General features: G+C 39.8%; 1 protein-coding gene across 3 annotated transcripts in view; it reads right to left on the bottom strand.

Moving 5' to 3' along the window:
* STAG1 (STAG1 cohesin complex component) overlaps nt 1-15,690 on the bottom strand; it is a gene marked incomplete at its 3' end in the record, with an annotated part of 343,778 nt that continues 328,088 nt past the window's right edge. For 2 of the 3 annotated variants that reach the window (XM_080674892.1, XM_080674893.1), the window contains exons 29-34: nt 10,766-10,971; nt 8,547-8,721; nt 4,324-4,434; nt 3,655-3,769; nt 2,103-2,183; nt 1-2,013 (exon numbers count right to left, since the gene is read on the bottom strand). In XM_080674892.1, coding sequence (XP_080531018.1) covers nt 1,990-2,013; nt 2,103-2,183; nt 3,655-3,769; nt 4,324-4,434; nt 8,547-8,721; nt 10,766-10,971 — 712 coding nt within the window. Of the gene's footprint in view, nt 2,014-2,042; nt 2,184-3,654; nt 3,770-4,323; nt 4,435-8,546; nt 8,722-10,765; nt 10,972-15,690 lie in introns of those variants that run through there. The other variant, XM_080674891.1, reaches the window with a different exon arrangement.

Here is a 15,690-nt window from a genome sequence, read left to right as displayed (position 1 = left end):
CCTGATTTTGAATAGTTTATTAAAGGAAAGGTGAAGCATCAGTTTCAAATTGTACAAAAGGAAAAAAACCTCATATTGCAAATGTACAATTTACAGAATTACTAGCAAAACCAATCAAGGAGACACTGAAAATACAAAATTTCGATTGATTTTAAACTGAACTGGGAACCATTGGAGTAGATATTAAGCCTTTTTTGTTGCATGGTAGTCTACCGTTCTAAGTCAGCATCTGTTTCCCACATGAGACTGTCAAGCAAAGGATCAATCTGTGCATGTGCAAGGGCACCTCCCGCTTGCTTCCTGGCCACAATCACAGGCAGGGCAGGCGTGGTGGACTGTCCAGGTCATTCCTGCCCCTTTATTTCCAGGGAAGTCCACATCTCTGGAAAAAAGCAAGACCCCACCCCCTCCTAACTGGAGCCCAGGAATTTCTAAATTAGCAGATAAAACATTTTTGGCAACTGAGTTTTTTCAGAACTACCCAAATGTTGAGAAAAATTTGTTTTGTGTTTGTTTACTAAAAGGATGAAGAAAATCCATTTTGCTTTTCTGGACAAAAGATAATCATTGGGTGCACAGATTTTAAAAAATGCTTTTCATTTTTGATAAAAAGGGCAAACCTCATGATTCTGTTGCAGCTACTTTAAAAACAAGCCCAGAAACAGTTATGGATGGACTGGTTTGGAAATTGAGGCTTACTTTAAAAATCAGAAAGGAAGCAACTAAGTGGGCTTTTAAAAACAACAATAGCAGCAAGTCATAAAAGATCTAAGCAGTCTGTAACTCTAAACCATTGAAGGCTGTCCTGAAGATTCGTAATTTCTTTCCCCAAAAGAATTATTCTCAATATGCACATTTAACACTGAAATGTAGCTGTATTTCAAGGTAAGCTTAGGAACTTCACCCTCTAAGCACAGACTTCTATGCAGCACATACTTCTATAATCGGTAAACTTAATTCACAAAATTAGCGCATAAAGGTATTAAGTGCATGGGAAGTAGACACAGTTATGTTACACTTAAAATAAATTTTGCATGGCAAAGGAGTTGTGATTATCTTAAGAAAATGGAAGTCCATTTAACTTCAATTTGGCAGGGCATGAAATAAGTGGTAAAAACAGCAAACTGATAACTTGAGAACCATTTTTGTTTTACTGAGAATACTTTATTTGCTGGTAGAAGTTGCTAAAAATGCACAGAACAAATACCAATAGAAAATGTACTGTATTTGAATCTCCCTATTCTATATAAAATGAACGGTGTACAGCATCTGTTGGAAAAATGGCTGCATGGACATCTTATTTTATGCCCCTGTTATAAATAAAAATAAACCTTTTTATTCAAGAGTATATAAAATCTGGGAATCCATATCCATAGAGGGCGTGTGGTTTTTGGCAGAGATGCACTGTCAGATCATCTTAGCTTGTCAATATTCTGCTCCTCCATATTTCTGTATTCCACAAGGTCAACCAAATCCAGTGAGCTCCAAAACACTCTTCGGCAATTAAAATGAGCTGCTTACTCATAGGTTTAATAAAAATGGTTAGCTTTTAAAACATAAAAAGGCAAAATGTTAAAACGGTTTTTAAATTGTACAACAGGAAAATAAAGTTAAAAATATTTTTTTTTTTACTCAATGCTGAGTTTTCATAAAACAGGTGTATAACAGTGTTTATCTTGACAGCTGTTTTAAAAATTTAAAATTTTTTCCTCCTTTCAGAAAAACGCGTCTATCTGTGTTGGGCAAGTCCAATGTTAGGGCACAAATGATTTCTCAGGTCAGTCTCTCTGAGGTGATGGTCACCACCATTCCCTTGGGTAAGTTACATGCTCCTCTTCTGTCACTGCACAAGGGGACTGACCTCAATCATTTGATTAAAAAACAAATCAGATCACACCAAAAGTGTTTATTCCCCATACAAGCTATCACAGTATATAGGCCTCTAGCTCTAAATAATAGAGTTCCATATTTGTAAATTTTCTTCAGACTTCAGAACATAGGCATTCCAAATCCCTAGAAAATGAAAAACACAATTATTAACTTCATGCAAAAAACAAGACCCAGAAACCATAAATAAAAAGCGGTAATAATTTAACATTTACTGAATCGTCTTCTATGATAGCTGCAGAATCAAAGAAATCTGGCCTCAGCTCGGCTCTCTCTCGCCGATTTCTTGATGGGGGCTGGAAAGAGAAGCCAAATTATTTCATTTTATTTCTGAGATACATTAATACAATGAACTGTGATAATAAGCAGCTAGTATTTCTGATGGTACCATAAATGTACAGTACTGTTAAGGGTCAATTTTGGGGAAAAAAATCTGGCTTTTACATGGAGCATACATTTAAAAAAATAACTGGTTTTTAATTATCCCTTATACAAGAAAAAAGACTTTCAAATTATGAATCAATTGAATGTGTAAAGGCCTATAAATTTGTGGGCCTATAAACATAGAACATTCCTTCCATCATAACATAACTATAAAATTGATCAAATGCCAGGTGACAAAACTGCACTAAATTCCCCAAGGCAGGTAGATGATGGGCTCGTGAAAGGGCGGTTACAGATTGGAGTGACATGATCTCATGGAAAAAAACATAGAAAGCAGAATATTATGGGCTAAATCATGTCTCCCAATTCATATATTAAAGTCCTAACCCTCAGAATGTGACTTATTTGGAGATAGGGCTTTAAAGAGTTAGGTAAAAGCCGAAACCGGTTTGGCTCAGTGGATAGAGCGTCGGCCTGCGGACTGAAGGGTCCTGGGTTCGATTCCGGTCAAGGGCATGTACCTTGGTTGCGGGCACATCCCCAGTAGGAGGTGTGCAGGAGGCAGCTGATTGATGTTTCTCTCTCATCGATGTTTCTAACTCTCTATCTCTCTCTCTTCCTCTCTGTAAAATATCAATAAAATATATTTAAAAAAAAAAAAAAAAGAATTAGGTAAAAGGAGGTCATGGGTTCTAATCCAATATAATTTGTGTCCTTAGAAGAAGAAAGAAAAGACTGCGTGAAGACAAAGGAAGATGGCTATCCACAAGTAATACAGAGGTCTCAGAATGAAATCAACCCTACTGATACCTTGATCTCAGATTTCTAGCCTCCAGAACGGTGAGAAAATAAATTTCTGCTGTTTAAGCCACCCACTCAGTGGTATTTATGGCAACCCTAGTAGATTAATACAGAGAAAATTGATGAATTCCCATGTTCCCATCACCCAACTTAAAACTCTTGTTTCACTGAGTCATCTCAGTTTTTCTTCTCCATGTCATTTCACCTATAATTACCTTCAATATGTATCTCCAATGGATGGAAATTTTAAAAACCATAACCACCAAGTATTATTATTCCTGATAAAGTTAATGTCTTAATATACCTAGTCCATATTCTGCATTATCGGGTTATGTTGGAGTGCAGTGTATATTGTCAGTATCCGATTTAAAGTAAAAGAGGCCAGCCTGGCTGGTGTGGCTCAGTGGTTGAGCGTCAATCCGTGAACCAAGAGGTCACGGGTTTGATTCTGGTCAAAGCTCGATCCCCAGGAGGGGGCATGCAGGAGGCAGCCGATCGATGATGTGTCTATCTCTTTCCCTTCCTCTCTAACCAACACCTTCACATATTTTAACAAAAGAAAAATGTATTGCATTTCCTTACCAGATCAATAACCATGGTGTCTTCAAATTCTTCATTCATATCTTCTAATTGGCTCCGGGATGACATCATCACATCTTCAAAGATGGGCTCAGCATCTTCCTCCATTAAGCCCCGACTGATAAGGAAAAAGCCCAGTCAGAAAGCTGTTCTGAATCACTGAGTTTGGAGTGAGTCCTGGCTCTTTCTTACATTAGGTCTTCTAACCAATGAAAGCACACTTTCCAATTACAACCTATAGACTGCACAAATTATGATATTGAACTCTAATTAAAGATCATTCCATTCACTCAAAATTTCATCTCAACCCATTATAAAGAAGTACAATTTAAATGCAGTAACAGTAATAGTAGTTAACATCTATTTAGCTATGTATCCATTCCCACAAATCTTTAAGTAGTTGGTACTCCTATTACCCCAAATTTACAAATAAGGAACCTGAGCACAGAGGTTTTAGAGCTTGCCCAAAGCCACATAGCTGGCAAATAGCAGCATAGGATTGAAACAATGAACAGCTCAAGGGCCCAAGGCCTCCATTCCTGTCCTATGCTTCATAGCAGATCCTGAATTATGATTTTAACTCCTAAGACCAAACATCAGAGGATCCCAAGTCATTCCACAAAATGACCAGCATCACAGTCATGTTCTTGTGATACTGGATGTGTCACTTACACAGCATGCCTCACTCCAGTTCTCACTTTCATGTAGTTCATTCCTGTTCTGTCCTTCCGATTTAAGTCTTCTAATTTTGGCTGGCCTAACCAAGAGATCTGCATCTGAGGACTAAGAGACAGCACTATTATTCATTTTGTGGCAGCAGATAATAGAATTAGCTAATAAGTCCGATGTTAAGAAGGCTATAGTTGGCTGGCCTAACCCCCATGTAGGGGGAGTTAGCTCCATTTATTCCAGGGCCGAATAGAGAAAAACGTTTTCCTCCCCTACAGGTGCTTAATTTATCAGTTTCTTTCCCCAAATCCCTGCCAAATGAGTGCTCCTTAGATCCCTGTATTCAGCTGCTGTGTACTCACAAGTGTTCCTAGCTGGGCAGCCAATCCCCTAAGTCAGTGGTCGGCAAACTGCGGCTCGCGAGCCACATGTGGCTCTGTTGAATAATGAGTTTGCCAACCACTGGGATAGGGGCTTAATCACAAGGAACAACAACAGCCTGTAATTATTGGAATTGAGAGTCTAGGTCAGTGGTTGGCAAACTCATTAGTCAACAGAGCGGCAAATCGTGTCTCGCGAGCCGCAGTTTGCCGACCACTGCCCTAAGGGACAGAAATTATGCTGTCCTGGTAGCTCAGAACCCTCCAGAGTTGAAAAGGAAGGGTATACAGTTTTTTCTGTCCTTCTGAGGAGATGTGGAGTTAGATGCATGCTGGGCCAAATCCCGCACCTGTATGCAATACTTGTTATTGGCACATGAACACTTGCAATAAACATGCCTCTTGGGACTTTTACAGGAGATACTTTAATGATTTTTAGTAGATAAAATCTGTTGCATGAAGTTCTTTCTAGGCAGCTTTCTTTACATAATTGTGTGGGGCACCACTTTGATAAAACCTGTAAACCTTTAGCAGGGAAAAGGAGGCAGAGGTAGGAGGTAGGAGGAACTGACAAGTGGTAAGGTCAGGGAAGCAAGGCAGGAAGTTGGTCATACAGCAAAACCACCTTCTAAGAATGTCCAGTTATGCAGTGGCTGACAATTATCCTTTCAACTTTAAAGAAAATCCCCAGAGGTGGAGAAACCAAGATGGCAGCATAGGTAAACACCTAAACTGCTGCCTCGCACAACAATTTCAAAACTACAACTAAAAGAACGGACACCATCCAGAACCACAGGAAAGCTGGCTGAGTGAAAATTCTACAACTAGAAGGAGAGAGAAAAGCTCACAGAGAATTGGAGGTACGGCAAAGGGGCTTTGTGCGCGCAGAGAGGAAGGGCGGCTGAGAGCCTGGCTGACTTTCTCTGGCGGAAGGGGGAAGGAAGCCCCCGACCGCACTGAACCCCAGTTCTGACTGCACTGAACCCCAGTTCTGGGCGAACCCCTGGGGACACACGCTCTTACGGGGGGCAGTCTGGACTCTCGGGCGGAGACTCGAGCTGGGAAAGGCAGAAGTCTGAAGGCGCACGCGGGCCAGTGCGCACAAAGGCTGCGGGGGTTGCCACAGGCTTTCCCTAGTGGAGGGGAGTCAGAGGATTCTGACTGCACTGAGCCCCAGTTCTGACTGCAGTGAACCCCAGTTCCAGGCGAGCCCCTGGGGACCCACGCTCTTGTGGGGGGAGTCTGGACTCTCGGGCGGAGACTCGGGAGCCGGGGAAGGCGGAGGACTGAAAGCGCGCCCGCGACGGTGTGCACAAGGGCTGCGGAGGTTGCCGCGGGCTTTCCCTGGTGGAGGGGAGTCAGAGGCTCCTGACGGCACTGTGCCCCAGTTCTGACTGCAGTGAACCCCGGTTCCAGGCGAGCCCCTGGGGACCCACGCTCTTGTGGGGGGAGTCTGGACTCTCAGGCGGAGACTCGAGCTGGGGAAGGCGGAGGACTGAAAGCGCACATGCGCGCAAGGGCAAGGCTGACAGGAAGCCAAGACTGAGACTCCACCCCATCCAAGCTGAGCACAGAGGCTATTGCAATTTGGCAAGTCTAATCCTATAAGGCTGTCTCCAGCACCGAACTTCTCCCAGCATAGACACAGCTGATCCTTACACCAACTGGCCCGGAGGTCAATTCTTCCCAGTGATACCAACAACAATAAAGACTTAATTACAACAAGGCTGTACACACAGTCCACAAAGGGGTGCACCAAGAGTGTCCACCTCAGGTTAACTGGGGAAGCAGACCCACTGGGCCATATTGGAAACCTAGCACAAATACCTACCTTACCAACTCAGGGAATCAGTGAAAATGCGGCGTCAAAGAAACAGATCACAAACGAAAGAAATGGAGGAAAACAAATGACTGGATATAGAATTCAAAACCACGGTTATAAGACTTTTTAAGAATATCCTAGAAAAGGCCGATAAATATAACGAGACCCTCGAAGATATGAAAAAGGACCAACTAGAAATTAAACATACACTGAATGAAATAAAAAATATTATACAGAGACCCAGAAACAGAATAGAGGAACACAAGAATCAAGTCAAAGAATTGATATACAAAGAAGCAAAAAACACTCAACCGAAAAAGCAAAAAGCAAAAAAAAAAAAATCCAAAAAGTTGAAGATAATGTAAGAAGACTCTGGAACAACTTCAAGCGTACCAACATCAGAATTATGGGGGTGCCAGAAGAAGAGAGAGAGAAAGATACTGAAAACCTATTTGAAGAAATAATGACCGAAAACTTCCCCCACCTGGTGAAAGAAATAGACTTACAAGTCCAGGAAGCGCACAGAACCCCAAACAAAAGGAATCCAAAGAGGACCACACCAAGACACATCATAATTAAAATGCCAAGAGCAAAAGACAAAGAGAGAATCTTAAAAGCAGCAAGAGAAAAACAGTTAATTACCTACAAGGGAGCACCCATATGACTGTCAGCTGACTTCTCAACAGAAACTATGCAGGCCAGACAGGAGTGGCAAGAAATTTTCAATGTGATGAATAGCAAGAACCTACAACCAAGATTACTCTACCCAGCAAAGCTATCATTCAGAATTGAAGGTCAGATAAAGAGCTTCACAGATATGAAAAAGCTAAAGGAGTTCATCACCACCAAACCAGTATTATATGAAATGCTGAAAGGTATTCTTAAAGAAGAGGAAGAAGAAAAAAGTAAAGAGAAAAATTATGAACAACAAATACATATCTATCAACAAGCGAACCTAAAAATCAAGTGAATTAAAAACCTGAGGAACAGAATAATCTGGTGAATATAATAGAATCAGGGGCATAGAAAGGGAGTGGACTGATAATTCTCAGGGGGAAAGGTGTATGGGGGGTTCATGAAGAGAATGGACAAAAATCATACACCTATGGATGAGGACAGTGGGGGGGAGGTAAGGGCAGACGGTGGGGTGGGAAATGGGTGGAGGGGAGCTATGGGGGGAAAAAGGAGAAATAATTGTAATAATCTGAATAAAGATTTATTTAAAAAAAAAAAAAAAAGAAAAAGAAAATCCCCAGAGGAAAGATGTCTTATGAAAACCCAGGATCTGGGTACTCTAACACTGCCTCTTTCCATTTCCAACCAGCTAAATTTCTTGAGTTCAAGTGAGAATTCTCTTTTATCCATCAGAGTAAGACACAACAGGATAAATAGAAACACAAATGAAGAGCTAAGAGAATTTCAAAGTTGGATGGAGAACAACAGAAAAAGTTGTTTTTAAATTTTTTTTATAGCAAAAGTCATGCAATCACATTTTTCAGAGCCCCAGTACTAGAAAACATTTTAATTGCTACTATGGAAAAAAGATAAGATCTTTATTTTCTCTTAGCAAACGGGCAACTAATTCTACCATTTCTCTGAATTTATCAAGCATCTTAATTTTTAGTCCTCAAACTGTTAAAATATAAGCTTAAATAAGGTAAGTACTATTAATTAAATGGATGATAAAAGTAGTACAGTCTATTTATTTGGTGTTCAGACTAGTATAAGCTCTTGTGCCAAGGAAGTAACCTGCATGTCTTCTAGGCAAGACCCTCAGAAGAAACAGACCTGCCCAATGAATGTGCAAACTCTAAGTGAAAGTAGCATTTAGTGAGACATCATGCATTTAAAAGTCTCTGGACTTTGAGTAACTTATTATCTTCTCATGTAAATTATTTAACCTTTATTTGTGGTTTTGTTTTCCCAGAAACTGACCTATAAATGGCCTGATGAATGAAAAGATTTTCTTAATTTCTTTAACAGTTACAGGTTTTATGTCAAGAAAACCAATTTTTACTACTTACTTGTGTAAGAAGTCGGGTTCAGAACCATGTTCAGACTCAGGCTCCTGAATCTGCTCTCCCATGGGTCGGCTGTTCTCCCGCAGGACAGTGGAAGTGAGCTGTGGTGCTGGCAGGGGTCCAGGAGTCTGAATCATGGTGTCAGTCCTGTTTAGCCATGTATTATCCAGGCTCTCATCTGTAAAATTCCAGTTAAGAATGTCCTGGGTGAAGTGAACTCTGGTAGAAGTTAGCACAGACTTGAACATGGCTCTGGAGGTAGATTGCCTAGTTTGAATCCCAGTTATACTACTCACTATGTGACTTTGTATAAGTTGTTAAACTTCCACAAATTCAAGTTTCTCATATACAAAATGGGGATGCTTGGTAGACTTAATGCAAGAATAACTTCAGGAAGAACCCACTCTTCTTGAAGAGATCCTCCTAACCCCTAAATATTCTGCACTGGAAACACTTCTTGCAGAGCTCTCTCATTGTTACACCAACCGATGAAACTCTGCTTCCTAAGGGTTATTTGGCATATAACCTTAGTCACCTGGTAAGTTTCAAATTGACAAAGCAAGTTTTCTTTTTTGCAATTTAACAATTACCAAATTAAGGTTATCTGGTCTATATATATGCTTCTCTTAGTCCTAAAGATAATCATACTGACAGCTCCATTATTTAAATTCTCTTTGCCTTAGTTTCTTCTGTGTAAAATCTGGATAATAGTGTTGAACTCAAAGATGATTTGTAAAAAAAATTTATACAGTATTTACTATGTGCCAGGGACTTACTTAAGTGCTTTATAAATATTAGTCAAATGATTGATTAAATGATGTAACCCACACTGTGCTTGCTGGTACATAGCAAGGATTTGATGTATGTTGGCTAATATGAAATTACATCTATGAAAAGCTATGAATAGGGAAAATATATTTTATATCTACATCTATCTACCTACCTATCTGAATATGGCCGCTCTAGACATTTCCTAAAGGAAATGACTGGAGTAATCTTTAAAGAAAAGTTCAGGATCCTACAGTATAAAGCAGAGTTTTGTATTTTCATTCACTGGACCCCAAAGTTTTAAGTCCCACAGCTGAACCTTGAAAGGAAATCTTTAACTTTAATTCTCTTAAAAACATACGGCCAGCCTAGTTTACTAACTGATGCTAGATAAGAGGCCTTACTATATGATGATGACATTCTGACGACATTTACTGAAGACCCATGTGCCATGCACTGAGCTAAATACATATGTGTACTGTGTTTTATTTGGAGTACCTCATTTCATATTCACAATAGCTAACAGGATAGGTACTCTGATCATCATTTGATTGGTGATTGGGGTTTAGAGAGGTTAAGTAACATGCTGAAAGGTCACATAGCTAAAAAATGAGAAAGTCAGGTTTGAATTCTAGAACTCTGATTTTAGAGTTTGGACTTTTCAATCAATAGTCACTACTGCCTCCCCAATGATGGAAGTTTATTAAATTCTTATTTTGCCACAGATTTTAACAAAATCTTAGATGAGTCACTGTTTTTTAGGCAGCAGAGATGAAATGCTTAAAGGTATATAGAAAGTTGCAAGAATACAGGATTCAGATCACGGTCTTCCTTTCTTGGTTTGGAGAAAATTTCCTAGAATCTTTATGAGGAAATAAGCATTTTATTTTGAAAATTTTCTTATTTTTTTTTAGTCCTTTGGTTATATGAATATTAACTATTGCTCACATTTTCATCATAATTCAATGCCCCAATCACCAGTTCATGAGTTTGTAAAACCAGATTTGGCCAGCACTATTTTAATATACAAAAATAAATGATCCACCAAGTGGTAGAAATGGAAAGCTGTTCTGATATATTTAATTTGCTGCAGAGGTCTACCCTCAACTTATCAGAATTTCTCCTATACTAGTATGAATTCTGATAAAATAACATAGTTAGAATGTTATTCTAAGTTTTAATGTATTAGAGGACTATGGTTTGGGATAAATTTTTAAACTACCGTAACTATGTCCTTTTTTCTCTGTGCCTACCTTCCTCTGTATCCATTTTTTTCAACTTCTTTTGTCCCACTTTGTCTATTCCAACCTTTTTGCCTGAATCTCTTAGTGTGTATCAACTATACAAGGAAATAATATGCTTAACAGTATCACCTTGCTTCAGCAGATTTATTTGCTACTTTATTTCTATAATATCAGGAAGGTGATTTGCCTCATAGTTTACAGGCAACTTACCTTCTACTCGTTTCTTATGAAGCGGGGGTCGTCCTTTCTTACTCCTTACTGAGGAGGTTTTGCTGCTGCTACTTCCACTGTTGACAGACATTCTATCATCTTCACCTCCAGTGACTAACGAATTTCTATAGGAGATGAGTGGAAGCCACACATCTTCCCTCCTTTCCATCATCTGCTCCGTAAGGAATTTTTCTAGGTATGAATGACTAGAAACACAATAGAAGAAGCAGTGACTTTCATTTTTTCATAACCCGAGGCTCTCTCAGAAGGCTCTGAAGAATCCCTAAGGACACACTTTCAACGGTGGTTACCTTTGGAAAGAGAGGGACTGAGTAGGTTTTGCTTCACATAATCCTGGAATACTTTAAACAAGTGAATGTATTACTAAGGGTGTGTGTGTCTATATGTCTGGTCGTTCCCATATTTCTTCCTTCGTTTTAAAATACCAATGTTCAAAAAAATCCTGAGAAATTTGGCTCAAAAAGGTTACTTAATTTAAAAAATTTTTCCATTTTTTCCATTACTATTTATTCCCTCTATGCCCTCTTCCACTTCTCTTACCCCCACAATCACCACACTGTTGTTCATGTCCATGAGTTCTATTTTTTGAGAAAAAAAAACAAACAACCACCCCAAACTGACAAAAAAACACACTGAATTTTCTTTTAAATGTTCAGACCAAGACAGGAGTTCTGGAATGGTGGAGTGAGGAGCTTTGCATACACACGCTTTCCCCATCAAAACCACCTTTTAACTAGTGAAAATGATAAAAGATAATCATTTAAGTTCTTTAGAAATTGTCCTAAAGGCACATAGCAATGGAAGAAACATTTATTTAAGAAAATCTACTAAATCTCAGTAAGAACAGTGAGCATTTGTAGCATTTGAACCACATCCTGAATCATTCCCTTGCCCTTCTCCTCCACCACAGCTCTGTGTTACCGGAGCTCTACTCGGCAGACATGGATAAGATAGGGGCTCCCTTTCTCTCTGTTTAGAGCTGCTCTGGTCTGGTAGAAGCTAGGAGCGAATGACCCCACCTCCACCCCACAAACAGGCAACTGCAGCCCACTCATCCTGTTCTGCCTACGGGTGGAAGAGAAAAAACAATCCTGAGAAACACAGTAAAGTTCACAGTCCAGAGGCAAAGCTCACTAAAAGGCTGAGACCTAACCATAGGACTACAGAATGCTTCCCCTCCCCCCAACATCTCATTACCACATTACTAAATGCCTATGTACAGCAATTCACTTTACCCAGTATTATGTCCAGCTATCAAGAACAAATTACAAGGCATACCAAAAGTTAGAAAACACAATTGGAAGAAACAGCAAGATCAGAACCAGACAGGGCAAAAAGGCTATAATTTTCAGGCTGGGAATAAACAACTAAGATTAATATGCTAAGAGCTCTAATGAAAAAAGGGTAAGGAGAGACTCTATCTGAGCTAGAGGATATCTTTATATATAAAACCCTGATATGCAAATAGACCTAATGGCATAACAACCAAACAACCGGTTGCTATGACGTGCACTGACCACCAGGGTGTGTGTGCAGAACATGGCGGGCATCAGCCGTGGTGGGATGGTGGAGCAGGTGAGCGGGGGCGCCAGACCAAGGCAGGGCACGGGTCGCTGTCATCGGGTCGAGCCTCTGATGGTTACTGAAAATTCTTTGCTCCTGCCCAGTGTTTGCACCTGCTGTCGACACTGGCCCTGATTGCCCCTCAGGGCTTCTCCACCTCCACCTGCTCCCTAGGGGTGATTGGGGCTGGCAGCCGCCTCTTGCACTTGCTGTTGGCAGCGGCCCCGCTCACAACCTCTGCCGGCACTGGAGCCACCACTCGCACCTGTTGCCAGTGCCTGGCGCCGGTCCTGATTGCTCAGCGCTGTCAGCGGGTGCGAGTGGGGCCAACGCCGTCTGCGTGAGGGAGCGGCGGCTGTGGGAGCAGGGCTGCTGGCAGACGGGACTGGGGGCCGCGGCAGGAGGGGCCAGGTGGGGTCACAGAGGATGGGCCGAGACCCGTCCCTGTGCCCACCACAGTCTTGCAGTCTACATTTCCTTTCATGGTGCACGAATTCGTGCATTGGGCCCCTAGTCTCAACAGAATCCTTTAAAAAGTGAAGAACGCAGATAACCACCTCCCCCCCAATATCCTAGGGCTATAGTACAACTGTGAAACCTATAACATATGCATAATGGGAATATAATAAGGGGAAGACAAAGGAACAGAAGACATATTTGAAACAACAATGATAAAATTAATATTACACATCAAACCATAGTCCTGGCCCGTTAGTCAACCAATAAATGCATAAGTAAGTGGAACAACAAAGGTCTCTCTCTCACTAAAAAAGATAGCAAACCACAGATCCAGGAAACTCAAAGAATCCCAAGCAGGAAAAATGCCAAAAGAACCACATCTAGACATATCATTTTCAAACTACAGAAAATTAAAAAGCCAGTGGGAAAAAAGTACCTTAGCTACAGAGAAACAAACAAACAAAAATTATATTCAACCTCTCCTCAGAAACCATGCAAGCAAGAAGAGAGTAGAGTGAAATATTTAAAATGTTAAGAGAAAAACCCACCAGCCTAAAGTCTGTCTTGCAAAATTATTCTTCAAAGGTGAAGGGGAAATAAAGACTTTCTCAGACAAAAATTGAGAGACTGTTGCCAGTAGATTTGCTTTACAAGAAATGTTAAAAGATGTTCTTTAGAGAGAAGGAAAATAATATAGGTCAGAAACTTGGATCTACAAGAAGAAGGAATAAATGAAGGTACAATAAAAACTTATTTTCTGCCCTGGCCTGTGTAGCTACAGCTTAGGCCCATGCAAGAAGGGTTCCGGGTTCTATCCCAGGCCCTATCCTAGGCCCAGTCTGGGCATGTGCAGGAGGCAACCAATTTATGTATGTATCTCTCTCTCTCTCCCTCCCACTCTAAAAACCAATGGAAAAAAATATCCTCAGCCCTAGCCGGTTCGGCTCAGTGGATAAGAGTGTTGGTCTGCGGACTGAAGGGTCCCGGGTTCGATTCTAGTCAAGGGCACATGCCCAGGTTGTGGGCTAGGTCCCCAGTAGGAGGCATGCAGAAGGCAGCCAATCAATGATTCTCATCATTGATGTTTCTATCTCTCCGTCCCTCTCTGAGATCAATAAAAATATATTTTAAAAAAGGACAAAGAAAAAATATCCTCAGGTGAGGATTAAACAAAAAACAAAAAACTTACTTTCTTTATTCTTAATTGATCTAACAAATAAGTTTGTTCAGAATAATACCAATAATGTGTTTAATTATGTATGTTGTAAATGAAATGAATGATAGCAATGATCCAAGAGATGGGAGGGATGAACTGTATTATTTTCATACTATCTGTGAAGTAGACTTATATTAGCTGTAAATGTATATTGCAAACTCTAGGGCAACCACTTAGAAAGTATCAATATGTTAAGGAAGGAGAGTAAATAGAATCATAAAATGTTCAAATAAAACCACAAAAGACAGAAAAAAAGAGTATAAGACCAAACACACACACACAAACAAAAAACACACAGAACAAACAGGAGCCAAGAACAAGGGAAAAAACAATAGTAAGGAATATGGTAGATGTTAATCCAATTGTATGAGTATCAATGGTCTAAATGCATCAAGTAAAAAGACAGATTGTCAGAGTGGATCAAAGAACAAGACCCAAATATAGGTTGTCTACAGAAACTCACTTTAAACAGAAACATCACCTGACTGGAGTGGCTCAGTGGTTGAACATTGACCTATAAACCAGGAGGTCACGGTTTGATTCCTGGTCAGAGCACATGCCCAGGTTGCTTTATCCCCAGTGCGGGGGGTGTACAGGGGGCAGCCGATCAATGATTCTCTCATCATTGATGTTTCTATCTCTCTGAAATCAATAAAAATATTTTAAAAATAAAAACACAAATTAGATTAGAAGTATAAATGGAGAAAGATAACATGCTAATACTAATCAAAAGAAAACAGGAATAGCTATATTAATTTCAGAGCAGACTTCACAGCAAGGAAAAGTTAGCAGGGGTAAAGAAGGGCACTACATACAGATAAAAGGATCAATTCTCCAAGAAGACATAATCCTCCTCGTGTTTGTGCCTAATAACAATATAAAACTATGAGGCAAAGAACTAATAGAATTACAAAGAGAAATAGATGGATTCACTATCAGAAATGGAGAGTTCAACACCCCCCATCAGACATGGACAGATTCAACAGGCAGAAAATCAGTAAGGACATAGTTAAACTCAACTACACCATCAATTACTTACATACTTGATATTTATAGACGACTTCATTCAACATTAACAGAATACACATTATCCTCATGTTTATCTGGACTATTCACCAAGACAGACCACATTCTGGGTCATAAAACACACTTTAACAAATTTAGAAGTATAGAAATCATACAATGTCTGCTCTCAGACCACAATGGAATTAAACTGAAAATCAACATTAGAAAGATAGCTGGAAAAATCCCCAAATATGTAGAGATTAAATAACACACTTCTAAATAACACATAGGTCAAAGAAATCACAAGGAATTTTAAAATATTTTGAAGTAAAAAGAAAATGTAACATCAAATTTGTGAGATGCAGTGAAAGCAGTATTTAGAGGTAAATTTACAGCACTGAATGTACACATTTAGGAAAAAAAAATCTAAGTTTCCATCTTATGAAACTATAAAAATAAAGTCAAATTAAATCCAATATGGGAGAAAGAAACAAAAATGAGAGATGAATCAGAGAAAATGGGCAAAATCAAAAGCTTAGTTCCTTGAAAATTAATAAGCCTCTAGCCAAGCTAGCTAAGAAAAAGAGATAGGAGCCAAATTACTAATAACAAATGAAAGAGGATACATACATCACTATACAGAATCTATGGACATTAAAAG

The sequence above is a fragment of the Plecotus auritus genome, assembly GCF_963455305.1.
Source record: "Plecotus auritus genome assembly, chromosome: 6".
NCBI classification, from domain to species: domain Eukaryota; kingdom Metazoa; phylum Chordata; class Mammalia; order Chiroptera; family Vespertilionidae; genus Plecotus; species Plecotus auritus.
Note: the sequence above shows the minus strand (reverse complement) of the source record. Positions and strands in the feature narration are given on the sequence as shown.